This window comes from Staurois parvus, unplaced genomic scaffold (assembly GCF_062004578.1).
Source record: "Staurois parvus isolate SC_StPar_1 unplaced genomic scaffold, SC_StPar_1.0 ptg000086l, whole genome shotgun sequence".
NCBI lineage: Eukaryota > Metazoa > Chordata > Amphibia > Anura > Ranidae > Staurois > Staurois parvus.
This window is the reverse complement of record NW_028317882.1, coordinates 10,890,324-10,905,596: the sequence shown is the minus strand read 5'-3', so window position 1 is coordinate 10,905,596 and position 15,273 is coordinate 10,890,324. Positions and strand designations below refer to the sequence as shown.

General features: G+C 41.9%; 1 protein-coding gene across 8 annotated transcripts in view; it reads left to right on the top strand.

Moving 5' to 3' along the window:
* MAST3 (microtubule associated serine/threonine kinase 3) overlaps positions 1-9,688 on the top strand; it is a 282,906-nt gene extending 273,218 nt beyond the window's left edge. For all 8 annotated transcript variants that reach the window (XM_089670052.1, XM_089670050.1, XM_089670047.1 and 5 more), the window contains one exon: positions 3,014-9,688. In XM_089670052.1, the coding sequence (XP_089526178.1) occupies positions 3,014-4,035 (1,022 nt within the window). In that variant the 3' untranslated portion in view covers positions 4,036-9,688. The remainder of the gene's footprint in view (positions 1-3,013) is intronic.
* The last annotated feature ends 5,585 nt before the right edge of the window (positions 9,689-15,273 follow it).

Sequence of the window (15,273 nt, the reverse complement as noted above, 5' to 3'; positions counted from 1 at the left end):
GGATTACACTACAGAGAGACTCCTTTTTCTTTTTTTTTTCTTTTTTATGATACTATGTCCAACTGACTGTATATGCACAGCGATCTGATATACCACAGCAGTACCATTGTTTGTCATGTGGTTTTGAGGAAAGCTGGATATCTTGGATTGATACACAAGCGCTGGTTTACCACTTTTAATTGGGGGTCATACGATTCTGGTAAGCTCTTGACCATACGGAATGTATGGTCAAGCAGATATTCTGACAGGAAGCTTCAATGAACTCCACAGTGCCATCGTAGTACATTGAAAACTAAAAGCCCACAGCCGCTAAGGCTGTCGGAACTTGCAGTTCATTCATTCATTCACAGAAGTCCATGAGTGAATGACGCAGCCGTGTGGGCAGAGCCCCGCTCGGCCACGCAGCTTTCAAATCTGACAGACAGTATGGGGAAACTTCTGTCCATATTATCTCTGAGGGAGGAGGGGGTAGCGGGTGCGGCTGCAGTTCTAGGAACATGTTGCTATATATTCCACCCATTTTTAGGGTGGAACATGCATGTTCCCAAAGTATTTAGACCCTTTGCAACAACACTTGAAATTTAGCTCAGGTGCTGCCCATTTCTCTTGATCGTTGCCGAGATTTCTCTACACCTTGATTGGAGTCCAGTTGATTTGGACAGACATACCTCTCCATAAAAGGCCTCACAGCTGACTATGCATAATGTATCAGAGCAAAAGCCATGCAGTCAAAGGAACTGCCTACAGAGCTCAGATCTGGGGAAAGATGCACTCTGTAAAAAAAAAAAAAAAAAAGTCAGCAGCTATAAAAACTGTAGCTGCTGACTTTAAAAAAAAAAAAAACAGCCACTAACATGTCCTACGATCCCGTGTTGCCCCTGCCGCAGCCTGTTTCACCGGCCGTCCTGTATTCCATGCGCCGGCATCTTCAGTGTGGGCACCCGGCTGTGACAACTTGCGGCTTCACAGCTGGGTGCCCACTGCGCATGCGCGAGCAGCGCTGCGCCTCCTGAATGGCCCCATCGTCTTCTGGGACCTGTCAAGTCCCACAAGACTTGAGGGAGGGTAGGAGGAAAACTTCCGCTTCCGATTGCCTAGTCAATCGGAGCAGAAGTGGGAGCGGGTACCTGTCAAATTTGGGTACCCGTTACCCCCCCCAAAATGGTGCCAATCCTTAATGGGGAGCGGGGGACCAATCTTTAAAGCGGAACTTCCCCATTTGGGTGGGACTCCGCTTTAAGAGCACATTGAAGAAGTTTAGCACAACCTGGACTCTTCCAAGAGCTGGTCGCCTGGCCAAACTGAGTAATCTGCAGGAGAAGGGACTTGGTAAGAGAGGTGACCAAGAACCCGATGGTCACTCTGACTGAGCTCCAGAGATCCTGTGTGGTGGGACGTTTCCAGAAGGGCAACCACCACTGCAGCCCTCCACCAATCTGGGCTTTATGGCAGAGTGGCTAGATGGAAGCTTCTCCTCAGTGCAAAACACATGACAGCCTGCTTGGAGTAGAATGCATCACTCTGGGGCATTTCCTTAGTCTTCTGATTTAATCTGAAAACCGTTTCCAAGTTTTCCACGGTTCTGCCAGTGCAGCGCACCTGAAACACAGTACACAGAGTGCCCAGTGCAGTACACCTAAGGCAAAGTACACAAAGCATGCAGTGCAGTACACCTTAGGCACAGTACACATATGAGGTACAGTATAGCACAACCTGAGGCACAGTACACACAGTGCAATATATGGCAACAGCAGCCAACACCGTGTACTCATGTACAGCAGCAATAAAAGCAGTTAAACCCGGAGTGCCTACCAACACTACCCCATTCCCCCTTCCTTGGCCTGCCCTTCACCATCTCTTCTTTGGGGGCTCCCAGCTGCCTGCTCACTGCACTGCCCTCATCCTGATTGAGAGGGTCAGAAGACCCTAGGAGCTGTGCAGAGCCCAGACAAACCCCCTCACCCTTCACATCTTCACCCACATGGGGAAAGGATTTTTGTGACTGCCAACACTGACAGTAACTCCCAATGACCCAGTTGGTAGAGATTTTTTTTTTTTTTTTTTCAGTCGAACTGGCAAGCAGGAATCATCCAGCCCTGCATTAAGTTCTTTTGAACATTCAAGCCACCCTCAAATATACAAAGTTTACTAATCTATATTGTATCATGAAATTGCTTTTGTATTAGAAAATTCTTGCTATGCCAATATGTGATCAACTGTGTTGAAAATCCCTATTTGTAAACCTGCCCAGCTGATCTCAAATATACAGGTAAAGGTGGGTACACATTGGCATGTGAGCTTTAGTCTGAAAGGAGTCACATCAAGCAGGTGTTTAGTAAACATTTAACCTGTATGCCGATTACGGCAGTCCTCTATAGAGTTTTTTAATTTCCTGTCCCTGAGGAGGTGAGAGCAGATTGGTACATTGGTGCCACACACCATTTTTATTTTGATAAAGTAAAGAATAACTAATGCCTGTTTTGGCCTACATTCAGTTTTTAAGTTATGGTAACCCTAGTTGGACGGAGATCTTGTGCCATGATGATGAAAACCATTGCTCATAGTGCTAAAGCAGTTGTACAGAATTCCTTCAATGATATAAGATCATTGAAAACAGTTGCATAAAGTGCAGTCATGGCACCTGGGGACCGGACCATGCAATCATTCTTGACTCTGAAGGGTGCAGTATGTATTCTCACTTTTTTTTTTTTTTTTTTTTTTTAAACTTGTACATCTTTTAGCCTTTTTATATCTCAACTCCAGAAAAATGCCTGTTTATCTTCTTGATTGCTTATATTTGCCTGGGTTTGGATTATTTGCTTTTTAGGGTATCAGCCTTTATCTAAATTGCCACTAAACCCTGACCATTTACAATCCAGTGCCAGATGATTTGCTGGTCACTGATGGTGTCACTATAACAAATGTACCATCTTTCAGTTGGGTTTTTGTTTTGATAATTATTACAGAATATCTTTTTGTGAGATTATTTTGAACTAACATGTATGTCTTTCAGATGCAGTGTCACCTCAAAGCACATCTCCTTGCTCCAGTACACCCACTTCCCCTGCTGGACACATCAGACCCAGTTCGCTCCAGTGTTTAGCACCCAAACTAAGTGGACAACGTTACAAGGTGGGCCGCAGGAAATCCACAAGCAGCATTCCTCCATCTCCACTAGCTTGCACTCCATCTTCAGCCCCCCAAGCACCATCTTCCCCACAGCGTGCATCCCCTCCATTAATCTCTGGACATTCAAGAAGCAGCCATAGTGTTTTCCAGGGATCAACTTTGTCACCCCCAACAGTTGTTCGCCAAGGAACAAGAAGCCGGACAACAGAGCCTCCTCGTTCACCTCTGTTAAAAAGGGTGCAGTCTGTAGAGAAAATGGCTGCCCACTTTGCTAGTGGACGCAAAACAACCCCTCCAGACAACCATCAGTGTGGTGAGCTACATGAGACAACTGAAAGTGTGGCAGATGCTGCAAGCCATTGTAAAGACTGGGTAACAGAAAAACATGAGCGGGATCAAGAAGTAGTAGTAATGAGGCGACTTAACCTCTCAGAACGCAGAGACTCCTTCAAAAAGCAGGAAGCTGTACAAGAAGTAAGTTTTGATGAACAAGATTCAGGGGATGGTGAGGTCGTCTCTGAAGGGCAAAAGGCAGGGGGCAATTTGGTGCTATGGGAACGGTTACCTCATCAGACTTCTTGGGTTCAAGCAAGACCTGCAAGTGTATCATCGATAACTACAGTCCAGGAGCAGCAGCATCGCTTAGTTCCACAAATAGCTGTTCAGACTTCTGAAAGTGATGAACAAGAAGGACACTGGGAATGCCAAGCCTTTTATCCCCTACATGCAACAGACAGTGGCAAAAGCTCTCCTGTCCCTTGGTTATCAGAAAGTTCAACTGCCAGCATAGAAAGACAGGGTGATTGTCATGATGCTCCCAGACAGCAGAATTTACAGACTTCATTGTCTATAGACACCTCAGATAAGCACTTGGACAAAAATGAGCAAAGGAAGAAAACATACTGAGTCCTTATGCTGGCTATAACTCTAAAACAACAAAATGCTAGTATGGACTGAAGACAATGAAACCTTTCACAGTAGTCGTTCAGGCAAATTACAAAGATTTGTACTTGGGGTTTACATGTAAGCAAGGGAAAAAGAATGATGTAATCTTTTACACTTATAAACTTAATTTAATTGTATTGTTTTATACTTTTTTACTTTACGGTAGTGTACCTTTTTTTTATTTATATAATGTTTCCAGAAAGTATGTGTTCTGTGAATTATGAAGAAGGCCCTAACTCCCAAGGTTTTGTCTGCATAATATATTTGATATGGTATGATAATAGATCATACCCTGAACGGCGAATTATTATGTTTTATATATATATAGTCATGGATGGCAAAAATACTCTGGTTGAAGGAAGGTTAGTTGGTCCCTACCTTAATACAAAGCAACCCTTCTTTGGAAAAATCTAATTTCCTGGACTCGTTTTTAACACACTGTAAATTATAACAATTATTGTTTTCTAGTTTTTATGTATTTTAGATTATATTTGATCATTACATGACTAACAACAAAATAAGTTCAAAGCATTTTGTAAAGAGAAGCCACAGTTTAAGTTGTCTTCCTTTTTTTTTTCTTTAACCAAGAACAATGTGTTCTTTTCAGTTCAGAGGTGTCACTAGCTGCTATTTCAGCTTGATGAATATGCAGATGTGCACTAGAACTTATGTTCACACTAGCTTCCATTTACAGCAGGTTGTGAGAAACTTTATGCAACAATTTTTGTTCATTGACTTCTATGGATAATGTGGCCTTGAGCATACATGGGAGTTCAGAATTCATTTCAAATACAAAGCAGAAGGGACATATCTTATTTATCGTTAAATATAAATCTTAGCTTACAGCAGAAGTTTCTTTCCACATATTGTATACTACCTGAGTTTTATGTAAATTATGATGAACAGAACCTAGCAAAGCAGACCATATGTAATGAGCGGTGTCTCTATATACTTTTTTTTTTATTTTGTTCTCATCCATTGAGGGACAAAGTAAGGTTAACTTTCAGGTTATCCTGCTGTCTAAATTATTATTGGACAGTCTAAAAACAAAAACCTGTAGGCCAGCCCAAGATAAGGCCATCTTCTGTCAGCATGCCCCAGCTGTTTTGATAGTGCCCTAAGAGGATGGTCATCTTTTTTTATTTATTTTTTTTTTTTTTATTTTTTTTTTTTTTTGTGGGGGGGGGGGGGGGTTCTTCAATTAAGACTCTTCTTTGTATCCCTGTTGAGCTTTATCTCCTCCATTGCAGGTCCATTCCATTTTAGGTCTAGAACCACTGGTGCTGCCTTAGCACTTGCAGCTTAGTGAGTAGGTCATACATAGGGAGCTACCTTATCAATCTCTGGGCCACTTCAATCCCTGCTACCACTGTTTTTGTGGTGGAAGAGGATAACGCTGTGAGACAAAGTGCTGATGTCATCCGCGAGTCATCCACGCTAAAAAGATGGCTAAATCTCCCCTACTAGCTATAGTAATCTGACAGCTGCCACCCATGGCTTTGAGAATGACTGAACTGTGTTGCCTTGGATACAGATACTGTTCAGCCGAAATTTTCCATCGATGGTATCGATTGGGGCATCCAGGGCTTGAATATAGGCCAGTTCAGCATAAGTCATCCAAAATTTTATTAGTGTATGACAGTCTGTCTTAGGAATCGTCCTTGGTGATTGGACCATGTCTCCGCTGAGTTTTTCACTATGACCATGCAAATGTTTGACCCCAAATTACCTAGTTGTTTTCTGACTGATTGCAGAGGCCACAAGTGAACTCCTACCCCCTGCAGATTCTGTATTTGATTGAGCCACAGAGATTCTGATTCTGAGTTGCTCCAGTCCTTGACTGATGAACTGAGGAGTTGCACTCTAACATTATTTTTTTTTCCAATTAGAGGAGACTGTTCTGGTTCTTATATTTTCAGTGCACACTGCTCTGAAACTGAGGCTGTAAAAGCTTCCCCTTGTACCTGCTTTTCCAGCTATTTCTCCTAAGATTGGAAACATCCTTACAAATTGTTCCCCCTAAACAACTATTCTTGCATCTGTCTGAGGATTTTGTGCAGAAATTATCTATTCCCACTGTGGACCTGGCAGTGCCCCACCAAAACAGGAAGTTTATCATTCTGGTAAAGAACACACCTGTCTTTAAGGACCGGACCAAAAAGTAACTAATGCTGGTACACACGACCCGAATATTGGTCAGTTCAACAGAAACTGGCTGACATTCGGTAAGTTTTTACAGTAAGTAGCCTGTCCAACAGAAACTGGTCTAATGACCAGCTTTTCTCGGACAGACATGCTGGAAAACCAACATCCAATCAGCGTTGGAAGCCAATGGCTGCGACACTGATCAGCGTGTTCTGAAAGGGGGGTTGCAGTCCCCCTGTCAGAACGTAATAGCTCATCACTTCATTAGTACAGCGACCCTCAGTTTTTTTTTTTGTTTTATATTTTTTTTTTTGTAGTTAAGCCTACTGGGTTGAACTTGGTGCTATACCTAGCATTAGAAGCCCTTTCTAGAGGTCTGTTCTTGCTGGCAGGTCTGGTCTCCATCCAGTTCCAGCTGTGACTTTTTTTGTCAAAGATGCCTGACTGGACAAAACCCCTAAAAGAGATCTAACCACTGCTAAGGTTAATCCCTCCCTTACAGAATACATGGAGCAGGTGGTTGTAGCTTTACATTTCAGCTGTGATGGTTTGCTAGAAACCTCCCAATTCATTTCTCACATGTGCCTTATGTCAGTTCATGTGCATTTGGCTCAAGTGCTGGACTGCAGGACACTTGGGTTAAAAAAAAAAACAAATCTGTGTGACTGTGGAAGGACAGCCTCTTTTCTGACTAGCTCCTTACAATATCATCAAGGATGCACTGGTGGTGAAGAGCACTCAGCTTCCTTAGTGGAAGAGGCCTAAAGAACAGACTGCAAAGTCTACTCCCGCCTAAGAAACATCTCTGATGTTTCTCCACTCCTGTGTTCTCATGGCATCACCATTGTGGGATACTTAGACAGCCTCTTGTTGAAGGAATAGTTACCATGGGTTCTTTCGGAACTGACTATCATCTAGTTGACTTGACATCCAGTTGTCACAGGGAGTTGAAAGGATGCTAATCTTTCAGAAATTGTCATGGAAATGGACTCATCCTTTGGAATATTTGTGTCTAGCCCTGGATACAGCGAAGACCAGTATGTTCTTCCAGAGGAGAAATGTCAGATATTTGCGTTTTGATTCAAACTCTTCAGTCCAGGGGCCAACCAATTCTCTGCTTTTGTATAACAATCCTAGGTCTGATGCTCTTTTTCTAGGCTGTTTGCCCAATTTCACTCAAGACCTCTACAACACAACATTCTGTCATTGGTGGACAAGTCAATCCAGTCTCTGGAAAGAGCGATTTAGTCTGTCCTTGGCTCAATGGCTCTAAAATCTGGCTCTGGAGTCCAAAATCTTTTCTTTCAATCCTTTGTAGGACTGGCTGTTTGTTATATCCTGTCCCTATGCCCTGGATTTAGGAGTCTGAGATTCCTATGATGATTTCCTAGGACATGTACTTCTTGCAGTGTCTGTCATGGGGCATGAAAGGTGTACTTGACACAGTATGAGTCTCATGGCTTTCTCATCAGGACTTTCTCCATGGGATGAATTCTCTACTTCCTGCATTGTCTGGACCAGTGTCCGACTCTCAGCCTGATCAAAGGTCAAGTGTCTGCCCTCTTAAGCTGTTTCAGACACTGTTGGATTCTTACTGTGAGTAAGAACTTTGTACAGGGATCTCTCATGTAGCAACCCCCCCCCCCCGTCTGTCTGCTCCCCTGTGACTTCAAAAGATCTAAATATGGTAATATCTGCACTTTGAAAACTGCCAGTGGAGTTCATTATAGACATTCCTCTCTTTGCTCTCATCCATAGCGAGGTGTTTCTTCTATCCAATACCTGTTCAAGGCGATTTGACTAAAGTGATGGCTTTATCTTACTAGGAACCCTTTCTAGTTTTGCATAGGGAAATATTGGGACCCAGGACTTCCTTCTTGCCTAAGGTAGTTTTGCCTTCACCTCAGCTGAGACTTTCTTACCTTCCCTCAGTCAATCTCCAGTTTACCAAAAGGAAATTTGGATGTGGTTTGGGCTGAGAGAGTCACTGCTACTTTTAGGAAGACTGATTCCTTTTTATAATCCTGGATGGACACAGTTCCAGTTTCTCATTCCATTCCACAATTTCTTGGTGGCGTAAGCAGATCATTATCCAAGTTTACGGTCTCAAGGATCAGGGGCCCTTTTCCAGCCAAGGGGCACTACTAGATCTCTGGGCACTTCTTGGGCTTTTCTGCATTAAGCACTTGTTTTTCCAGATTTGAAAAGCTGCTACTTGGTTTTCTGTTCACATGTTCATTTCTACCAATTGGACGTTGTAGCCCCATCTGATGCCATCTTTGGATGTAGTTTCCAGTCCTCCTGTAGGAGATAGTATAATCCAAAGGTTAAGACTTTCTGTGCCCCTCAATTGACTTCAAGAATAGGATTTTACGGTGAGGTTTTTCTGCCCAGATGTTTCTGGAGAATTGAGAAGAGCCTAGGTCAACTAATTTAGGCAGCTTAGTAGAGAAAAAGGCCAGCAGGTAGAGGGGTTTTTTTTTTTTTTTTTTTTGTTCATTTTATATTTGGTAGAAGAGAGCCAAGAAGACAGAGTTTGGTATTAGGATGTTCAGGTCGTATTTTATGTTACATGCCCAACGCCTGATCTTCTTATGTCTGAAAATCTGAAAGAGTCGGGTAGATCATTCTTGACCAGTGACTGCAGCCACTGTTTGTTAGCACCCACTGCATTCTGACAGGCACAGGATGTCCGAATACAATAGCCTCAGCAGTGGATTTGTCCACCAGCACTGTTCAACATATGACTCATTTTAGTTTCTACCAGCCTGGGCCACTGTTTGTGTTTTCAACCATTTTTCTCTAACCTTGCTGATTGCAGTACTGTGCCTGTGCTGGTATACTACATCTACTTCATTGGGCTGCCTGTATATTAGTCCTGAACTCATTTTTAAGATCATTGAATTACAAAATGGTTCATATAGCAAATATCTATGTTATATCAATTATTTAGACAACTGGAGTTTTCCTTTTTTAATGTGCCTTTGCTATATATTAACCAGAGACTGCTGACTTTTGTGTTCTGAATACGTGCAGAAAATGAAGCAGAATTCCCCTTGTTTAATACATAGTGATGTGATAAAAGGGCATTGCTGATTTTCAATGTTATTAAACTCTTCATTTGTATGACTTAGTATTTTATAAATATATAACTGATTTTTTTATTTGTAAAAAAGAAAACATTATATTTGTAAAGGCAAGTATTTATGGAGTATGGCAGAAGATATTGTGCTTATTGTTCATGTCTGCAATTTATATACATTTCAATCTTCAAATATGTGTGCATATTACAAGAAGCGAATTGTGTTTACTGAAGGTTATTTTTAGTTTGACCTAGGTTAACAAGCAAAAACTGCTGTAATACTGTTATCCTACCATTGATCTTATTTATGCATTCTTTTATAACTACATGGATGGCTGTTTGTCAGTGATATGTTATGTTTTAAAATGTTTCCTTTGAGACCTTAAACGTTTCTTTTCATTATTTAAAAGAACAATTCTGTGTAAGTGAAAAGCAAAATAGTGTCTTCTTACAGCGGAGTTCCAGACGGTTTTGTGTTTTATTAAAAGTCAGCAGCTACAAAAACCGTAGCTGCTAACTTTTAATAAACACACACTCATCTGTCCAAGGGTCCAGCGATGTGCTCACCTGTGCCGTCCCTTCTCTCCTTTTCTTTCGGATGCCGGCATGTCAACTGAGGGCACCAGGCTGTGACAGCTTGCGGCTTCATAGCTGTGTGCCCACTGTGCATGCGCAAGTCACGCTGCACATCCTGGTTGATCTGGTAGTCTTCTGGGACCTGTAAAAGTTCCCAGGAGACTGTGGGAGGAAGGGGGGGGCTGAATTTCCGGTTGTCAAATCAAAACCAAGTACCTGCTCTCCCCCCCCCCCCCCAAAGGTGCCAAATATGGCAGCGGGGGGGGGGGGGGGGGGGAGAGGAGGCAAACAAGCGGAGCTTCCACTTTTGTGTGAAGCTCTGCTTTAAGAACTGGTACCTACTTGTTGCATTATTATTAACGCATATCTATAACCAATAGGTTTATTAAAAGTTTGAGTAGAGCAGGGTGGGGTTTTTGTGTTGTCTGTGTCTAGTGGGATTTTTCTTCACCTCTTTGTCCTTTAGCCCCAACAGGAAGTGAGGAACTGTTTCCAATGTGAGGAAAGTCCCCTCTTAGACATTTGTCTCCATTGTGAGATTTCCCGTCTGTTCCTGTTCTGGTGGCAGCTCAGAATAATAAATTTACCTTTTTTGTTTTCATTACTGCTGACAATCAGAGAGAGTAAATCCCCCTAAAGCCGGCCATAGATTGATTCTTGGCCAGTTCAGCAGGGACCAGGTGAGATTCGATGCATCTATGGGCAGGCTGGTTGTACAGAAGTCGATCCATTGATCAGCTTCAGTACAACCAGCCAGTTGGATTTTTTTCATGCGAACACAATAGTGTTGTGGGAGGGATTCAAGTAATTTTCTTTCTGCAACCTATGGTTTGGCTTAATGTTTGGCCTGCCTAACAGCAGAGAAACTTGCCTGACAGGGGTTCTAACACTCACCATTCTATCCAGATATAAAAAAAACAAATATTGTGATTTAGTTATTTTTTTGATAAACAAAGCGCTTCATATATGGCATTGACATATATATTTACATATGAATGTAAATTCAGCGAGTCAGAGGTTCAATCAAAATAAGATTTACCTCTCAAGCAAAGTGCAATACTGGTGTCTTCCTTTTCTTCTTTCTTTCCTAAAGAATATATGAATAACACAATGAAATTAATATAAATACAGCAAAAAGCAGCATTATAAAAACTTAATGAGCATAAATAAATTCTCAAATATATGAAAAGGTTCATATACATAAAGTGTAAATATAGTCCATACATTGGTGAAACCTAGAAATTAAAGTGCACAAAACCGTTCATCATAAAAAAATGTGAACCCAATCAGTCCAGGTATGAACGTGCTTGTAAAAGTGCTGTCCACTTTAAATTATGTGCAAAGAATCACTCCTTAGACGTGTCGTGATGCAGAAAAGATTCAACACCAAGTGCACCCTGCTGTCAGACGCTTCTTACCAGAAAAGATTAAGTTATAAATGGTCAAAAACGCCTATAAATTTTTTTCTACTGATTCCATAAACTCAGCATACAGTGCCCCACAGCAGGAATTCAGTAGCAGCAGGAAATAAAAAAAAAAAAAAAAGTATACCTCCATAGTGAAGTTAAGTATAAAAAGGCTTCGCTCCATTTATTTCAATATTCAAGAAGGGTTTACATACCACTATAATTATTTATTATTATTATACAGTATTTATAAAGCGCCAATAGTTCGCTCAGCGCTGTACATTACAAAGGGGGACAGAACATGTGACAGAACAATACCAATACAATGTGATACACGAGGGGTTCGAGGGCCCTGCTCTTTCGAGCTTACAATCTAGGAGGGAGGGGTAAAACTCACATTCCACAAGGTCGACGGGTACAAATCTAAAATCCTCAAACAGTTAAGAAAAAAAATTAGTAGGCTGATAGCTTACGGTATGCAAAAGTTGGTGATCTCAGTCGGCCTCAAGCGTGATGACGTGTATGTTAACGACTGGTATCAGTTTAACAAATGGCTGCTTTATTTTAGCATGGATTTACTTAAAAAATATAACATGATAAAATTAGCTGATGTAAGTAGTGATTTAAATTTTTTTAAGAATTTAAATGTTTCTTGTTTTGTAGGAAGAGTGAAGAAAGACTAAAGTGTTTATTGCCCGTCTACATTCCTCCCTGAAATTGCTTGCCAATTTTTTTTTTTTTTTTTAACAAATTAAAGTTGTGCTTTATCCCCTTCCCATCGTTGCCTCCTGGCCCTTTAAGAGATTCTAAATGCTGGGAGGCGGGCATTCCGATCATGTGAACACATTGATTGGCATGTCATAGAGGTCAAATGATCAGGCAGCTTCCAAGTGCAAGTATGCATCAGTAGTTTTCCTATACACGCCCATTGCTGTGTCGGGAGTGTGCTCTCAGCATGGTAATGTGTTTATATAGGGATGCATATATGCAGCTGCTTGTCGTACCTTAGGCGAGAAGTGGTTAATTTATAGTCACTGACCTACACAAAGTAGTCCAGTGTGAAAAAAACATTATTCTTCAAATTATTTCCAAACCATTTGCATAAGTATTTACTTTCTTACATACCCCCTAAATAAGCTCTGGTATAGTCCTAGTAAATGGCAAGCTAAACACTAATTTAAAACTGACAATGAGCTAAGCAAGCAGAGCATGATTTTCTACCAGCTGTCACTGCCACCCACTGTTGCCCAATCAACTGCAGCCAGTGCATTCACACCGCCTCGCAACTGCATGTACACAAAGTGGTGAGGATGCCTGTGTCATTGACTTAATGTGGCCATGTTGGGGGATGAGAACAAGAAGACACAGTTCCGTGCCAATGTCATAATGGGGGGGGAGGGAGAAGGAATATCTGGGATTCTTGGTCCCTCTAGGCCTTCGTTTTATACTGCCACCTACAAAAGGATTAGACACTGGCAAACAAAAGCACTGTAGGCCAGCCCAAGGTATAACCTCCACTACTATCAGTGTGCTCAAGTTTTTTGCTGATGCCTTAGGAGGATGGGCATCTTTTCTGTAGTGCTAAAGTTTTAAAGACTAACCTGTGATGATGTTAGCAATTTTTCATTTTTTGTTCTTCAATCAAGACTGTTCCCTGCACTGCTCCTGAAAGGTTTCCCCTCAGCTTTGCAGCTAGCTTGAGCAGTCACCTTCAGCCTGGCTTTTTAACTGCACTGTATCCAGACAGTGGTAGACTAGATGCTGTGAGAGGAACCTGGAAGTGATTTTCAGGCACTGTGTTTTGCGTGGGGCATTTTCAAGATTCTGCTTCGTTAAGTTAGTTGCGGAGTGTTTCCAGGTCCTGCCTTTTGGCATTGCCTCTGTTCTTGTCCTGCCACTAAAAACTCTATTATAGTGTAGGCAAGTTGGGCCAAGCACTGGGACATCCCCATTTTTTTGTTTTTTTTTTTATTGGTTGCCGAGCACCTTCGTTTCCTGTTTTTCACCAGTTTTGCCATGAAAAAGGTCAGTATTGAGAGACTGAGCACTGACCTTATCTGCTGAGTGGGCTGTTACATGCATGCACTCCATAGTCTTTCTTACTGTATAGCACCGAGGAAGCATTTACCCCTGCAGATCCTGTTTTGAAAAGGAGTAGGGGATCTTCAATATATTTTTGCTGCCCAACTGCAGTGACTTTAGTGACCTCTGGCCACTCAACCCTCCAGTCACTGATCCTCAGCTGCTGCCAGCTCTCCAGGTACTTGTGACCTTTCCTCTTACCCTGAGCCTGCATGTTACCTAACTATGTTGTGGCCACAAACCTGTCTAATTCTAGACATAAAGGAATAAGTTCCTCTGTACCAGGTGCCCCCCAACTATCTTTCTATTAACCACTTCCCGACCCGCCGTTGTATATAAATGGCCGGACGGTGGCACTGCAGGGTCAGGTGGCCGTTTATAAACGGCCTCCCTGCACCCTGCTTGTGCGTGCTTCCTGGGAGCGTGCAGCATCGGGATCCGGTGCCCGCTGTGTCCTCCGGACACAGTGGAACACCGATCGTCGGATGGGACCTCTGTATGCGGTCCCGATCATGTGATCACTTATTGGCCAATCAGTGATCACATGCAAAGTAGTAAGCAATGATGTCACTTCTGACATCATTGCTTACTACGTGTGAAATCTGTGAATGATCACAGAGGTCACATGGTACAAGGCTATTTACAACAGCCTTGTACCATGTGACAAGCTGTGACCAATGACAGCTCACGCAGTAGTTCTCAATGGCTGCAAGAAGGCAGACAGAGAGAAAGAGAAATGATTGCTTTTACACCCATATAGGATATAAAAGCAATCAGTGTTAAAAAAAAAAAAAAATCACCCCCCAAAAGCTAGGGTGACCAGTATGTAAAAAAAATAGAATAATAAAATATAAAGTTTGAAAATTATAATTTTTGGTTAAAAAATAAGCCAAATTAGTTTATATTTTATTTTTTTTTACTAAAAAGATAACTGAATACATTTTGCTCAAGTTTTATGATGAAATAATATTTATTTGCAAAGTTTTATAAGAAAAACACTTTTTTTTTTTCCAAAATTTTTGGACATTATCATTTACATAGCAAAAAAAATTAAAATCCCAGCGGTGAAAAAATACTACCAAAACTGGAAGTAGTTAAGCGTCAGGGATGTCTTGCAGTGCGCCTACTGCCACTATCTACAGCCTGGAGTCATGCTATTGTCTTGTCTCTCACACCATTGCAGTCTTCCGAGGCCCCGTTGGATGTGATTTGGTCCTGCTCTCCCAGTTGAGGTTTCTACTGGGGTTGTGCGTGAATTTATGACCCAAATTATCAGTTATTTGCTGACTGATCACAGAGACTACTAGCATGTTCCTGCGGCCTCTCCAGAGAAATCTGTATGCGATTTACCTGTGGTCTTAGTGGCTTCTGAGCCAATAAATAAAGACTGAATCTCAGCTGCTCAAATTCTTGTTGGATAACTTTGCACACAAGAAGTCTCAGGCCTAATAGGTTGTTTGTTCCCCATCCCAAGCATTTTCTGGCCTTGTATCAGTTTGGTGCAGATTGTATTCAGACATGGCCTATTCTCCCTGTCCCAATTTAACAAAGGCAGCTACCGTACCTGTGGAGGATTCACCTAATTTAGGGTCCCAACCTATAAGTAGTTGGAAGCCCTCTCTAAAACTCATTAGTGCATCCCTTGCCTATTTTGTGTCCATCAAACCATGCTGAAATGGGTGATATCCCTTTAAAAAGGGCCTCATTACCACTGCCATTGACCCTTCTGCTCATTGAACCTTTGGATCAGATGACTGTGATACTAAATTTCAGCTGCGATGGGTTATTGGCCTGCCTTATTTTTCTCTTGTCTCCTCTCCGTACATGTGCACAGGACTTGCTAAAGCGATGGACTGCAAAACTGTCTTGTACAATGCATTTGATCTGCGTGGCCTTTTAGGGACAGTG